Source organism: Dipodomys merriami, unplaced genomic scaffold, assembly GCF_024711535.1.
Source record: "Dipodomys merriami isolate MVZ:Mamm:240054 unplaced genomic scaffold, mDipMer1.0.p SCAF_20, whole genome shotgun sequence".
NCBI lineage: Eukaryota > Metazoa > Chordata > Mammalia > Rodentia > Heteromyidae > Dipodomys > Dipodomys merriami.
In genome coordinates, this window is record NW_027203382.1 from 9,996,803 (window position 1) to 10,010,351 (window position 13,549).

Here is a 13,549-nt window from a genome sequence, read left to right on the forward strand (position 1 = left end):
TAAAAGAATTACAAGAACAAAATGGAAATGACTATTTTCTCCACAGGTAATAAGACAGAAAAATTTAATAAGTGAATGCTACATTTTAATTTATAATAATTGTACATATAATTTAGAATAAATTTATAATAAACATTTTAATTTATAACATTTTAATTATAATAAATAATTTATAGTAATACAGCTTCATATGATGTAAACTTCTAGACACAACCATGGTTAAGTTGTAGATAAAAATTTCTCTTATATAAAAAGAAATGTATAATAACATCTTCAGGGAATGATTATAATCCTAAAATCTGATAAAAATCAAATGATTTCCATCATATGTGTCTGGTTGATTTTTAAGTAAGCCATGTTGAACTCAAAAGTAAAGAAATCAACTTTTGATAGATGACCTTAGGACATTATTTGGGATAACTGAGTTTAAAATCTGAGGGAGGAGTCTTGTTAATTATCATGCTGAGGCCATTTGTCCTTAACAGGTTTCTTTACGTGTACCTTCAAAGGAACAAATATTTGGTGATTTCCTCAGCAGGGGGCTTTTCCTGATAATGATATTTGAAGAAAGTGTGATTAACATCCTTTCCTTTATCCCATTGCTCTACGAATGATTTCCAGTGAAACTTCTTGCTTTCTGGTGATATTCAGCTCAGCACACTGGCAAATACATGTTTGCCATTGTTCTAGCCATTGTCTTTGAGTACTTTAATTGTGTTCATTCAGAGTCTTCATAACATCATTCTGTAGTTAGTACAATTATCACCTTTATGTAAGAGTTGAGGAAACCAAGACACAGAAAAATACAAGTTACTCACCTAGTAGGAGCATGGTTGCATCCAGATAGCTGGCCTCCACCTCCAATAGCACATGACATCTTAGCAGAGCCAAGGAATGTTTACCTAATAGCAGTGTTCCACAACTCAAGGAGCAATTGCCACTTTTGATAGTGAGTGTTGTACTTTTCAACTTTGTTACAGAGTAGCTAAGGATAATCAGGAAAAATGTTGTTGAAAATGGTGCATGTGTTTGTATATGTGTTTATATGCCATTTTCTAGGTATATAGAGTGTCATTTTATGGCAGCCTTAAAGGTAATGACCTAAAGTAAAACTATGCTACTTTAGCTCACCTAACACCAATGATATCTTTGCTTATTTCAGTAATAACATCTACACTATAGGATTCAGATTTGATTTTTTTTCTCTGCAATCTAATCACTTGGAAAATGACTATGTATATGTACATGTGAGTGTGTGTGTGTGTGTGTGTGTGTGTGTGTGTGTGTGTGTGTGTGTGTGTGTATCTTCCTAGCCTGGCATTTTTCCCCTCTCTCCCAAGGTCTGTACATGCCCACTGGGCAGATGGCTTGGTATCGACCCTGAGAAATAATTTCCCCTTGAAATAGGCCTTGAAATAGGTGTAAGTATCAATTTATATGAAATTCTAATGACTTTGAATTTAGTGGAGGAGCACAGTAAGAACAGAAGAGACACTCTCGAGGACCAAAGAATACAGGCCAATTAGTACATAGTTGTGGGCAGTTATTCCACCTTACTTATTTGTGGTATCATGATCTTTTCTGTATTAAGGGATATTGTCCACTTACGAGGCAATACCTTTGAAATCTATTCTTTTACAATTTTTTTATATTTTTTTTATTGTAAAGGTACTATACAGAGAGGTTACAGTTACATGAGTAAGGTAATGAGGACATTTGCTATCCAGCATTGTTACCCCCTCCTTTTTCCCCCCCTGCCATCCCTTCCCTCTCCACCTCCCCTACTCCTCCCCTCCCCCACCCCAAAAGTGGTAAAGTTCATTTTCAACACAGTGTTTTGTAAATCTCATTGTTACAATGGGTCAACCTGAATCCTTGTTTCAGCATTTTGTTATTTCCCTTCCCTTCCCCAAATTAGAAAAATGTATATACAAGATACAGGACACCAGAATCAAATACAGTGAAAACAGGGGTTATTATCATGGGGGAAGAACATTAAAAACAACAGCGACAAAGATAAAACCTCTTGTGTCCCTATCTTGGGGTTCATTTCTCTTAAAATCATCTTATATGGTCATATGTACATAGCTTTTGAGCTTTTCTGCCTGTCTGGTAGGATTGTCCTAGACACATACTAGTTATTGCAAATAAGGGAAACCATGGGACCTACGTTCTTTGGGTCTGGCTTAATTTTTTCCAAGTCTTTCCATTTCCTAACAAATGGGTTGGTGTCATTCTTTCTGATGGAAGCATAGAATTCAATTATATATGTATATATATCACATTTTCTAGATTCATTCATCTACTGAGGGTTCCATATCTTAGCTGCGATGAATTTTGCTGTGATAAACATAGTTGTGCTGGTATCTTTAGTACGGCCTTTGAAGTACATGGCACAATGCATTATGTATTATAGTTAATATGATGTAAAATAGAAAACTAAAGCTTACATCTGTGTAATTGACACTTGTGACAATCGATTGTTAATTGGCTCCACTAAAGCATTATACATTGTGAACTTATAGCAAAATATCCCCTTATCACCTATACATATGTAAAATTGTAAACTAAAAAAAAGTGTGTCAAAACAGAGAAAAGCAGTAAAGATGCTAAATAAACATCAGGCCATACTATGTTTACATAAACTGAATGGTGTCATAGGTTTCAGAGCCTTGGTAAGGTAGGATGGGTAGCTGGAAAGAGCCAAGATAGTTAAGTAGGAATGGTAAGCAGTTTATTAGCATTGGGCTGCTGAACTATTTGTGTGTCACCCACAGCCAGTGGAGGGCTGGACGCAGGCATTGTGAGGTTACTGGGAATTTAATATCCATCATGTGGGATCTACTTTTTCAATTTTCAAATTTCATCAAAACAACAAAAAAAGTCTGAGAAAAGAAAATTTCAAATTGTCATAGAGGTGTGTGTGGGGGGGTATAATGCTTTTATTTCTTTTTTCAATACTTTTTATTGTAAAAATACTGTACAGAGGAGTTACAGTTACATGAGCAAGGTAATGAGTACATCTATCAATCATTGTTACATCCTCCTTTAAGTTTTTCATGCTTCAGATTTACAAGAGAATTTACTGAGACAAAGTAAGAAAATGCAGACATCTATTAGAGGCTCTTACTAGACTGGCACAGCGGGCAGCTAGAGTAAGGAGTATTGTATGCTAAGATAGAGTTGGAATTATACCTTGTTTTAGCCTACGTGTTGATAGATTCCTTTTCTTTCTGTAAGTCTACAGAATATTTCTGTAAGTCACTGAATATTTATCTCTTTCTCAGAAGGATCATCATTCAAATTTCTCAGGCTGAGAGAATCTCAAGAGCTCAGGGTTTTGTTTTGTTTTTTAGTCCAAATTCTATCTGTCCCATTTTGAGTGCTTGTCTTATTTTTGCTTTTAATTTGGACCACTTTGCATAGTTGACTCACTTCTGTGTTCCACCTGGCCTTTGGTGTTTTTCTTTTCTTTTCTTTTCTTTTTTTTTTCTCGGTTGTGGGGCCTGAACTCTGGGCCTCCTTGGACACTGTCCCTCAGCTCCTCAGCTCAAGGCTAGCACTCTACCACTTGAGCCACAGTGCCACTTTTGGCTTTTTCTGCTTATGTTATGCTGAGGAATCGAACCCAGGGCCTCCTTAGGAAGGCCTCCTCCACAATCATCACTTATCAACAATGGAAACTTGCAGAGAAAATGTCTATATGATTATTATTAGCCTTTTATACAACTAAGTAAAATATTACTAAACTATTTCTCTATTTGATACTTTCGTAGTGAATTAGATGTAGCATTCAAATTACCTTGAAATTGTGTTTTATGTGATATATCTTTTTCGTAGGATTAATTTATTTTTTAGGGTGTTCTGGGTTCTGTCTTTGTTTTCTATACTATGTTTCTTATTCACATTCCTCCAGGTCCTGGGCTTGAATTCACTGTCCCTGGGCTTTTTTGTTCAAGGCTAGTTCTCTATCATTGGGCCACAGATCTATTTCTGCCTTTTGTATGGTTAATAGGAAATGATGATGTCAGAGTTTCCTGCCCAGGCTGGCTTCAAGCCATGCTCCTTAGATCTCAGTCTCCTGAATAGCTAGGATTTACAGCTATGAACCTCTAGTTCCTGGTTATACTTCTTATTCTTGCTTTTTTATCAAATGCCTTTGTGAAAAATGAATCTTTCAGCGTCTTCTCTTTAGATAATATGCTGTTTGCATCTGGTTACCTTAGCACTTCTAAGCTCATGGCACACTCTTTCACAATATTGCTGCCAAACCCATCTTAGCCACTCAGTGGGAGCTTGTCATTAACAACATTCTTGTAGAAGGTAAAAATTAAACAGACTTGGAAAGTGGAGTGCTTGTGTTCCATGCAGGAGTAAATCTTTTTATCTATAAAACCAATCTCCTGGTGGGTAGTTCCTTTGTCTGACACCTACTCTCATTATAAGTTTGAATTCTCAAAAAGAGTTTAAAAGAGTCTCTAGTATAAAGGACACTTTAGTGGTATTGAAAAGAAGAACTTATTTCAAATCTTGTATTTGTTTATATTCTACAAAACATTGATAAAAGAGAAGGCAGATTAAATTTAAAATAGCAGCTTTGCTACTGGTATTATTACTGTTAAAGCATAGGTCAAGTAATAAGGATTTAAATATTCCAGCTCCACTCTCCATAATTAAGCTGATCCTCATTTTTTCTGACTCACCAAGCTTCCCACTTACAATTCCCCAAACCACCAACAGAGTTTAAAAACCAGGATGTCCTTGACTTGGCAAAAGTCTGACTTAGTGGAGGGGTCCATCAGGCCAGAGGGTAAAACTTAGCAGTCAGATAGGCCTCAAGGTGAGATTTTTGGGCTAAAGTTAGCCATCTTTTCCCAGAGACTAGTTGCTCTCCCTTCCTTAGTGTAGGGAGGGGTGGGGAGAGTCTAGTACTGTGATTCACGTTACTGAGGACAATGACATTTCAGGTTTGGCTTTGATGTTCTGATGGGAAGGTACTTATGGGGTTAAATCATTTATTGAAGAAGGCAAAGCAGATGGTGCTTGTTTAAACAATGGATACTTTAGATTTATCTGGAGCTCATTGATTCATATCTCTTTCGATATTATAAGAAATCTTAAATGCACACCTAGAAAATCTTATTTTTTGTACATTTTTATTATAAAAATACTGTACACGGGGGTTGCAGTTACATGAGCAAGGTAATGAGTACATTTCCTATGGAAAATTGTTGCCTTCTCCTTTGTTTTTTCCCCTACCATCCCTTCCCTCCAATCTCCACAAGTGGAAAATCTTAGTTTTGAAAAGCCAAGCCAATGTCTGATTCAGAAGGCACAGGGAAAGGAAAATGATAGGACTAGACATACATTTGGTGTCCTTCAGCACCCATTGTAAGATTGATGGGTAAGAATGCCACTTCTAAAAGGCAGATTGCCCAAGGTATAGACTTTTATTTAATGTAATTTTTTTCTTTTACAGTACTGGGTTTTGAACTCAGGGCCTTCATTGTAGTCTTCAACTTTTTTACTTAAGGCTGAACCTCTGACATTTGAGCACAGCCCTACTGGCTTTTTGCTGGTTAACTAAGAATCATTCAGACTTTCCTACTCTAGCTGGCTTTGAACCTTGATCTTTTGATTTAAACCTTTTGAGTAGTTCAGATTACAAGTGTGAGCTACCAGTACCTGGGATAATGTAATTTTATTTTAGATGGGAACAATCAGAAATAAGACACAAAGAAATAAGAAAACCTGTATAGGCTTGGGTTTGCTGCAGTGGAGTACAAGAGTATGATTGGACGAAGACATGAATTAATGGCAAAAAAAAAAAAAAAAAAAAAAACCAGTGAGAATTTAGCAAGGATTGTTTGTTTAGATTTCTCTCTGTGTTTGTTCCTTAGAGATAGGACTTCTTTTCCTCCTAGCACAGGAGAGCTTCCAGAAGTGTTCTGGAATGAGCTCCTTACCATCTTACTTTAGAGGAAAGTCAGAATTCTTTTATGACCTGCTTCCAGGGAGAAGTACAGGAAAAGGTCAAAGAGTTGCCTCTTCTGTTTCCTTAATGTCAAGGTGCCATTCTTTAAAATAGTATGTTGTGACCTCATCAGGACTACCTTAAAAGGCAATTTGAAATAATACTGATAAAAACATGGCTAGTTTTCCTGAAAGCAACATGGGACTATCAGAATGAGAGACAGCAAAAGAATATCCCAATAGCCTAAGAAATTTCAAAGTTAATAGAAAACCTGTCAAAGGTTTTGGGTTTCACCAGTTTTCTAGCTATTAGAACACCTAATATCTATTAAAGGTATCCCTATGAAGAAGAGGAGGAAGGCAGGCATGTATTTTTATCTTAGTATAGCTAAAAATTCAGAGTAGGACTAAATACTGCCAAATCCTGGGGCCTGGGGATAAGCAAGTGATAGTGATGTCCTTGTTAGAAATACTGAGAAAGGAGTATGCAAGGGCAAGATCTGAGCTAGAATGAACAACTGGAATGTTGTATATAAAAGGAATCGTTGGAGTCAAAGGATAACAGAATTGCTGGGACATATGTTTATATGTAAAGCTAGAAGCAGGAAAGGCCAGAGTTTCAGGAAACACCATGAACAACTGACCCTCACCTCACCCGCTTTTTTAAATTTAATTTTAATTTTAATTTTTATTGTGAAAATACTGTACAGAGGGGTTACAATTACATGGGCAAGATAATGAGTACATTTCTCATCAAGCATTGTAGCCTCCTCCTTTGTTTCCCCTTCCCCACCCAATCCTCCTCCCCCCGCCAAAGTTGTAAAGTTCATTTTTCCACATAACGACTTGTACATCTCATTGTTGCAATGGATCCACCTGTATTCCTATTTAAACAATTTGTTTTTTCCCTTCCCCTCCACAAATTATACCAACCTCAAATACAGTAAAAGCAGGGCTATACTGTGGGGGGAGGGACATACAAAGCAACAGAAAAATAATCTTATAAATGTGTTAGAAACAATCACCTGAAAGAAAAAAACATTTGAATACATATCTTAGGGTTCATTTCCCTAACATCAATTTATCTGACCTTTTCTGCTTGACTCATACATATACTAGTTATTGCAAATAAGGGAAACCATGGGACCTATGTTTCTTTGGGCCTGACTTACTTCACTTAATATAATTTTTTCCAAGTCTTAACATTTCCCAACAAATGGGGCAATGTCATTCTTTCTGATGGAGGCATAGAATTCCATTATGTATCTATACCACATTTTCTTGATCCATTCATCTACTGAGGGACATCTGGGTTGTTTCTATATCTTAGCTATGGTAAATAATGCTGCAATAAACATAGTTGTGCTGGTAGCTTTAGTGTGGCCTTGTTTGTAAACATTTGGGTAAATGCCCAAAAGTGGGATTGCTAGGTCATAGGGGAGCTGTATGTGGAGTCTTTTGAGGTACCTCCATACTGCTTTCCAAAGTGGTTGAACAAGTTTACATTCCCACCAACAATGCAATAGGGTTCCCTTCTGTCCATATCCCCTCCAGCATCTGTTGTTATTAGAGTTCTTGATTATACTTATTCTAACTGGGGTGAGGTATCATCTCAATGTTGTTTTGATTTGCATTTCTTTTCTGGCTAGGGAGGTTGAGCATTTCTTCATGTGTCTATTGGGCATCCTTCTTTCCTCTTCAGAGAAGTTTCTCTTTAAGTCATTAGCCCACTTATTTATTGGGCAGTTGTTTCTTTGAGGATTTGTTGTTGGGGGATTTAATTTTTTGAGTTCCAGGTATATTTTAGATATGAGACCCTTGTCTGTTGTAAGGCTAGTGAAGATCTTCTCCCAATCGGTGGGCTTTCTATTGATCTTGCTAGCTATGTCATTTGCCCTGCAAAAGCTCTGCAACTTTATGCAATCCCATTTGTTCAACCTTTCTTTGATTTGTTGTGTTTCTGGGTCTCTATTAAGAAAATGTCGGCCTCTGCCAAGGAGTCCTAGGGTTTCTCCTATTCCATCCTGTAATTTTTTCAGGGTGTCTGCTTTGACTCCGAGGTCTTTGATCCATTTGGAGTTGATTCTGGTGCAGGCTCACCCACTTTTTTAAAGTCAGTTTTATCCCAACATCATCTTGACCCTTCACTTACACATTGTCTGATGCTGATTATGTACTACAGGGTAGAACAGAGTTGAGATAAAGTCCAAATGGCTTCTCAAAGGGGAAGTATTTACTATCTGTCCTGTATAGGGAAAGTTTGCTAACCCCAATTCTAGATGGTAAGAAAGGAATAGCTTACCAAATAGATATGTAGTAAATCAAGTAATAATAGAATAGATATGTAGTAAATCAAGAGATAATAGAATTTCAAAAGAGTGGGTGGAAATTTAGGGCATCTATTCAGGACATGAGGTAAAGTCAATGCAATTCCATATAACCAATTTTTAGGTGGATCCAACCCTAGGAAAACAATACTCAAAAGATCAATTTTTTGTTGCTTCCTTCCTTCCTTCTTTTAAAGCCCTCTCTTCAAAAATATTAGTTAGCCTGTAATACTAAGCAAGTACTCTTATAAGACATCTAAAGACACTTAGCACATAAAAATATACATAATAAAAATAATAATAAAATAGTACTAGAAATGTAAGAATTATGTATATGAAGATTTGGAATGCTACATGAAATTATTTTGCCATAAGACAACACATTTCCATAATGTGAAGGTACACTTTGAAAAATGTGAGATTATAGTATAATGCAAACAGTAAAAGCAAACATTTACTATCTTTGTGACCTTGGTTTAAGTTACTTAATTCCTCTCAATTTTACTTTATTCATTTCTAAAAGTGGGATAATTGACATAGATAGAGCATTTTTGAATATAAAATAAAATGTAAAGCAGCTTATGTGATGTTTGGCATATATTAAGTACTTTGGTAGATAGTAGCTTTACTTTTTAGGGAGCAGATATGAATGTCAATTTCTAAATTCAGATGGGCAAGAATTGTCAAAGTAACTTATTGTATTCAAGTCAACTTTATGAGGGTGCTGAGACCTGTCTTATTTGGCATTTAACCCTAGATATTCTTAGGGCTTCCATTCGTCTCCAGAGAGGCTTTAGTGAGCCTCAGTTATATGATCTCCCTAAAGGGCTAAGATCCTCTCTTCATGGTTTCTCAGAGTGCAACAGTCCCCTTGGCTAAAACCTTTGATGTGATTAAGGATCTAATTTCCCTCGGTGCCTCCCTTACCCAGGTAAGCCTTCCTAAGCAAGCCAGACAACCAAGGCAGGTGCTTTCATCTTCTAGACCTAGAGGTTTCTGTCCTGTCTCAGAGCATCTCTTCTCTCTGACTCATCCAAATTCTTTTGTCTGCCCTCTGGATGGGACACATACTTCCCCATGGTAGTCAATGTTTTACTTTTGGAGGCCTATAGCTACTTTATGACATTAAAGCTAATAACTATTCAATAGAGTTGGCTTTTCTTTCTTCTTTCTCCACTTCAGTCTACAAAGACAACTAACTTCACAAATTTGATGTTTTCAAAAAGTGGAAATCTCTGAAGGAAACAAATAGAATAGTCTGGGACAAAGGAGAGAGAGAAAAAAATTATTAAAACTGTATAGAAATATCCTCCATTTATTCATCCCCCTCCCCCTGTGCATTGTTACTTGTTTTAACTCACATATTGTTGATCATCTAGCTCTACTTCCCTCCTTGCTCAACAGTCACATAATGGAGTGCCTTTTTCTCTCCATTACATCAACTCTTCTTCCTATCTCACTTCATCATAATGATAATTTCCTACTTTTTACAGACTTGGCTACAATATGAACTTCTCTGTGACTTCCTTGTGTTACGTCAAAATAATGCAAACAATCATTCTGCACATTTCTGTGTATTTCATGCTTATAGCACTTAGTATTAGGTAGTAACAACATCATCCAATTTGATTTGCTTCTAAGAAAGATGATAATAGATTTTTATGCCAGAACTGCTGACATAGCCAAGACTCTTCCAGGCTAAGCAGAAGGCAGTTACTTCATCTGTTTGTAACCTTGCTATAGTGATTATTTAGCAGTCTACATACTGTTTCGAGAAAAGCATACACACATGCACACACACACGCTTATGTACAGTCAGTGAGTTCTGGGAAGGTAAAGACTTCAAAATTTTGTCCAATGACAGATAAATTGTTAGCAGGCAACCAGTAAATCCCTTATTGATACTTTAGAGGATATTACATTAGAGGAGCTATTACCATAGGCAACAAAATTAAGACAGAAGAACATATTTTAAAGCAACAGCAAATAAACCATTCTATGTAGAACACATTTTGGGGGGTGGAATCATAATTTTAAACAACAACAAAAACAACTTTGTGGCAATTCTGGATCATCAACTCAGTAGAGTATTGAGAAGATTTAGACATGGAGATGATATGATGTATAATTGGCTAGTATAATTTTTTTTTAATGAGCTTACAGGTAACATGGGGGATTTAATTGCTACATTTTTATATGTGTTTACAATATATTCCAATTAATCTCACCCCCTTTACCATGCTCCTTTTCCCATTTTCCCCTTCCCAAACCAATTTCAACTCCCATTAAGTAGTATTTTTCATTGTAGTTCTTTTTTTTTTTCTGGTCATGGGGCTTGAACTCATGGCCTGAGCACTGTCCCTAAGCAATTTTGCTCAAGGCTAGCACTCTACCACTTTGAGACACAGCACCACTTCGTATTTTTGACTGGTTAATTGGAGATAAGAGTCTCATGGGGAACGTATCCGTCCAGTCTGGCTTTGAACTGTGATCCTTGGATCTCAGACTCCTAGGAGCTAGGATTATAGCTGTGAGTCACCAGCACCTATCTCACTGAGGTTCTTCATGCTGCTTTTGTAAATCATTGAAATTTATTTCAAAATTGTTATTCTCTTTCCCCCCCTTCTCCTGGGTAATTAATTATTATATGTAACATGAATTAGAGAAAACGGAAAGTATATCTTCAGATTGTTTAGATTTAAAAAATGAAATTAGGGGTGCCTGACTTACTTAAAAATATATTTGCCATTTAATTCTTGATTTAAGGAAAACATTAGGATCCTTTTGAAGGATAGTCACAGAAATCTAAAGTAACTTGATTTATCCAAATAAGTTCAGCTAACATATATCTATAGGCAGTTCTGAACCCACATTTTCCAATAATGCTATCTCTTCAAGGATCCTCTTTTCATCTTTTGGACTTGATTTTTCCTGCAGCACATTCATTCTTAGGCAAGATTTTTTTCAGAGTGGCTATAACAACAGCTTCCAGTTTAGCTATGTACATATGATTATATAATAATCATTTATGAAATGAACTCCAAGAAAACAAAATGAGATAGATTCTAGTTGCCATTGTTGCTGTTTTTGTTTTCTTTTCCTTTTGTCTTGTTAGATTGTATTTGGGAGGGTAAGGAGGTCACAGAAAACGTGGAACATAGGGTAAACAAATACAATAGTAGTAGACACTATGTGGAAAATGAACTGTATTTGTGGGAGGGGACAGGAAGAAAAAAGTAGGAGAGAGCAAGGGAAGGGTTCAAAAATAATTGTAATTACTTGATTCATGTAACTGTAACCCCACTGTATATTAACTCTACAATAATAATAAAAATTCCAATAAAAGACAAAAAATAGCCCTATTGATATGGTCTTCTTTATATGGTTTTATTGACAAATCTATGGGAAAAAAATCTTCATTGTGAAATAACAGTGTCAATGAGTTTGAGAAATGTCCATAAATTTATTTTACAGAATTGTCATATTCATAAAATGTTATAAATATATACTACTCCTTGATACAATTTTTAAAATAATTTCTAGAGTGAATGTGAATAACATTTAAGTGAGAACCAGTTCTTAAATTTTTTTCTTAAGAGAAAGAACAATTCTGAATACAGGAAGCTAGCATTGCCCTTGGTGGCTATTTGTTTTTGTCAATAAATATCCATGAGTATCCCAGACATAATATTAGACTAGATAAACTGAAAGAAAGTGGTATTTGTCTTTTTATCCAAATACTGATCATACACATTTCACAGTGTCAATGATAGGCTAACAGAAGAATTTAATCACATTCACTGATGCTTGCTTTATTATCATTTGTATTCCTTTCAAGAATGCAACTTTCAAGAACAAGCTTCTGAGACAGAAAATAATCTGAACCAAGCTCCCAGTGTGGTAGAAGCCACCTTTAAAGTACTATACAACTGCAATCTTTCTCCGCAAACATTTGGAAATGTTTTTGTGACCTACATGGAAGAAGAGCAATTATGGGAGTTTTTGTATAACATTCCAGGTATGAGAAATTTATTAATTATAAAATAAGTGCTTTGTAGATACTTAAAATGTCTGAAAGATATTTTTAAAAGTTTTGTTGTTGGTTTGGCTGAATATCTTATTAGCAAAAGTTTAGCTTCCATCTTTTCATTGTAAAGACTCCTGTTGGAAACCATTAGCCATTAGATTCTGCTAAACATGATATACTCAAAATAATGTGAGAATGGCATACATCTGAGCAGGAAGTGTTAGAATGCCCATCTTCAAGCCACACACAGATTCTTACAGTTTTGTCTTTAATAGTCTGCTTTTAATTCTCCAAACTTACTACTTTGGGGAAACAAATGACAAGAACTTAGAGATCATTCTCATTATCCTGCTACATATAGCTTTTTTTACAGACTAAATTGGAGCCAGCATTTTAACAAAATATTTCCTAGGCTCTGACTGGGAATTATACTTTTATTCGTCCTGGACTTCTGACTATCTACCACATATTACTTGAATATCATTTTAGCATCATTATGTTTCATTTTTCTCTAAGTCATTATTACTCCAAAGAAGTAATAGTGAACCTTAGATAAAGGTTTCAAAAATCCACATCTATCACTTAATTTTATCCCTCTCCTTCCTACCTACCCAAATGAATGGCAGATTTCTAGGTACAAACATTGACTTACCAAGTTCTTTACTTCTCATATCTTTCCTGAGAAAAGAAAAGCAACCTGGCCCAAAGAAACACAGGTCCCATGGTTTCCCTTATTTGCAATAACTAGTATATGTCTGAGTCAAGCAGAAAAGGTCAGGTAAGTTGATGTTAGGGAAATGAACCCTAAGATATGTATTCAAATGTTTTTTTTTCTTTCATGCAATTGTTTCTAACACATTTATAAGATTATTTCTTTGTTGCTTTGTATGTCCCTCCTCCACGGTATAACCCCTGCTTTCACTGGATTTGATGTTGGTATAATGTGGAGGGGAAGGGCAAAAACAAATCGTTTAACTAGGGATACAGGTGGACCCATTGCAACAATGAGATGTACAAGTTGTTATGCCGCAAAACAAACTTTACAACTTTGGCCGTGGGGGGGGGGGGCGGTCAGGAGGGGGAGGTGGGCGCGGAGGGAGATGGGAAGGGATGGGAAGGGGAAACAAAGGAGGAGGCAACCATGCTTGATAAGAAATGTACTCATTAGCTTGCCCATGTAATGGTAGAGAAAGAAAGAAAGAAAGAAAGAAAGAAAGAAAGA

The 13,549-nt window shown here is 36.0% G+C and overlaps 1 protein-coding gene across 8 annotated transcripts in view; it reads left to right on the plus strand.

Moving 5' to 3' along the window:
• The window catches only part of Kiaa0825 (KIAA0825 ortholog), a 419,703-nt gene that overhangs the window by 178,458 nt on the left and 227,696 nt on the right, over positions 1-13,549 (plus strand). For all 8 annotated transcript variants that reach the window (XM_070031074.1, XM_070031077.1, XM_070031075.1 and 5 more), the window contains one exon: positions 12,139-12,318. In XM_070031074.1, the coding sequence (XP_069887175.1) occupies positions 12,139-12,318 (180 nt within the window). The remainder of the gene's footprint in view (positions 1-12,138; positions 12,319-13,549) is intronic.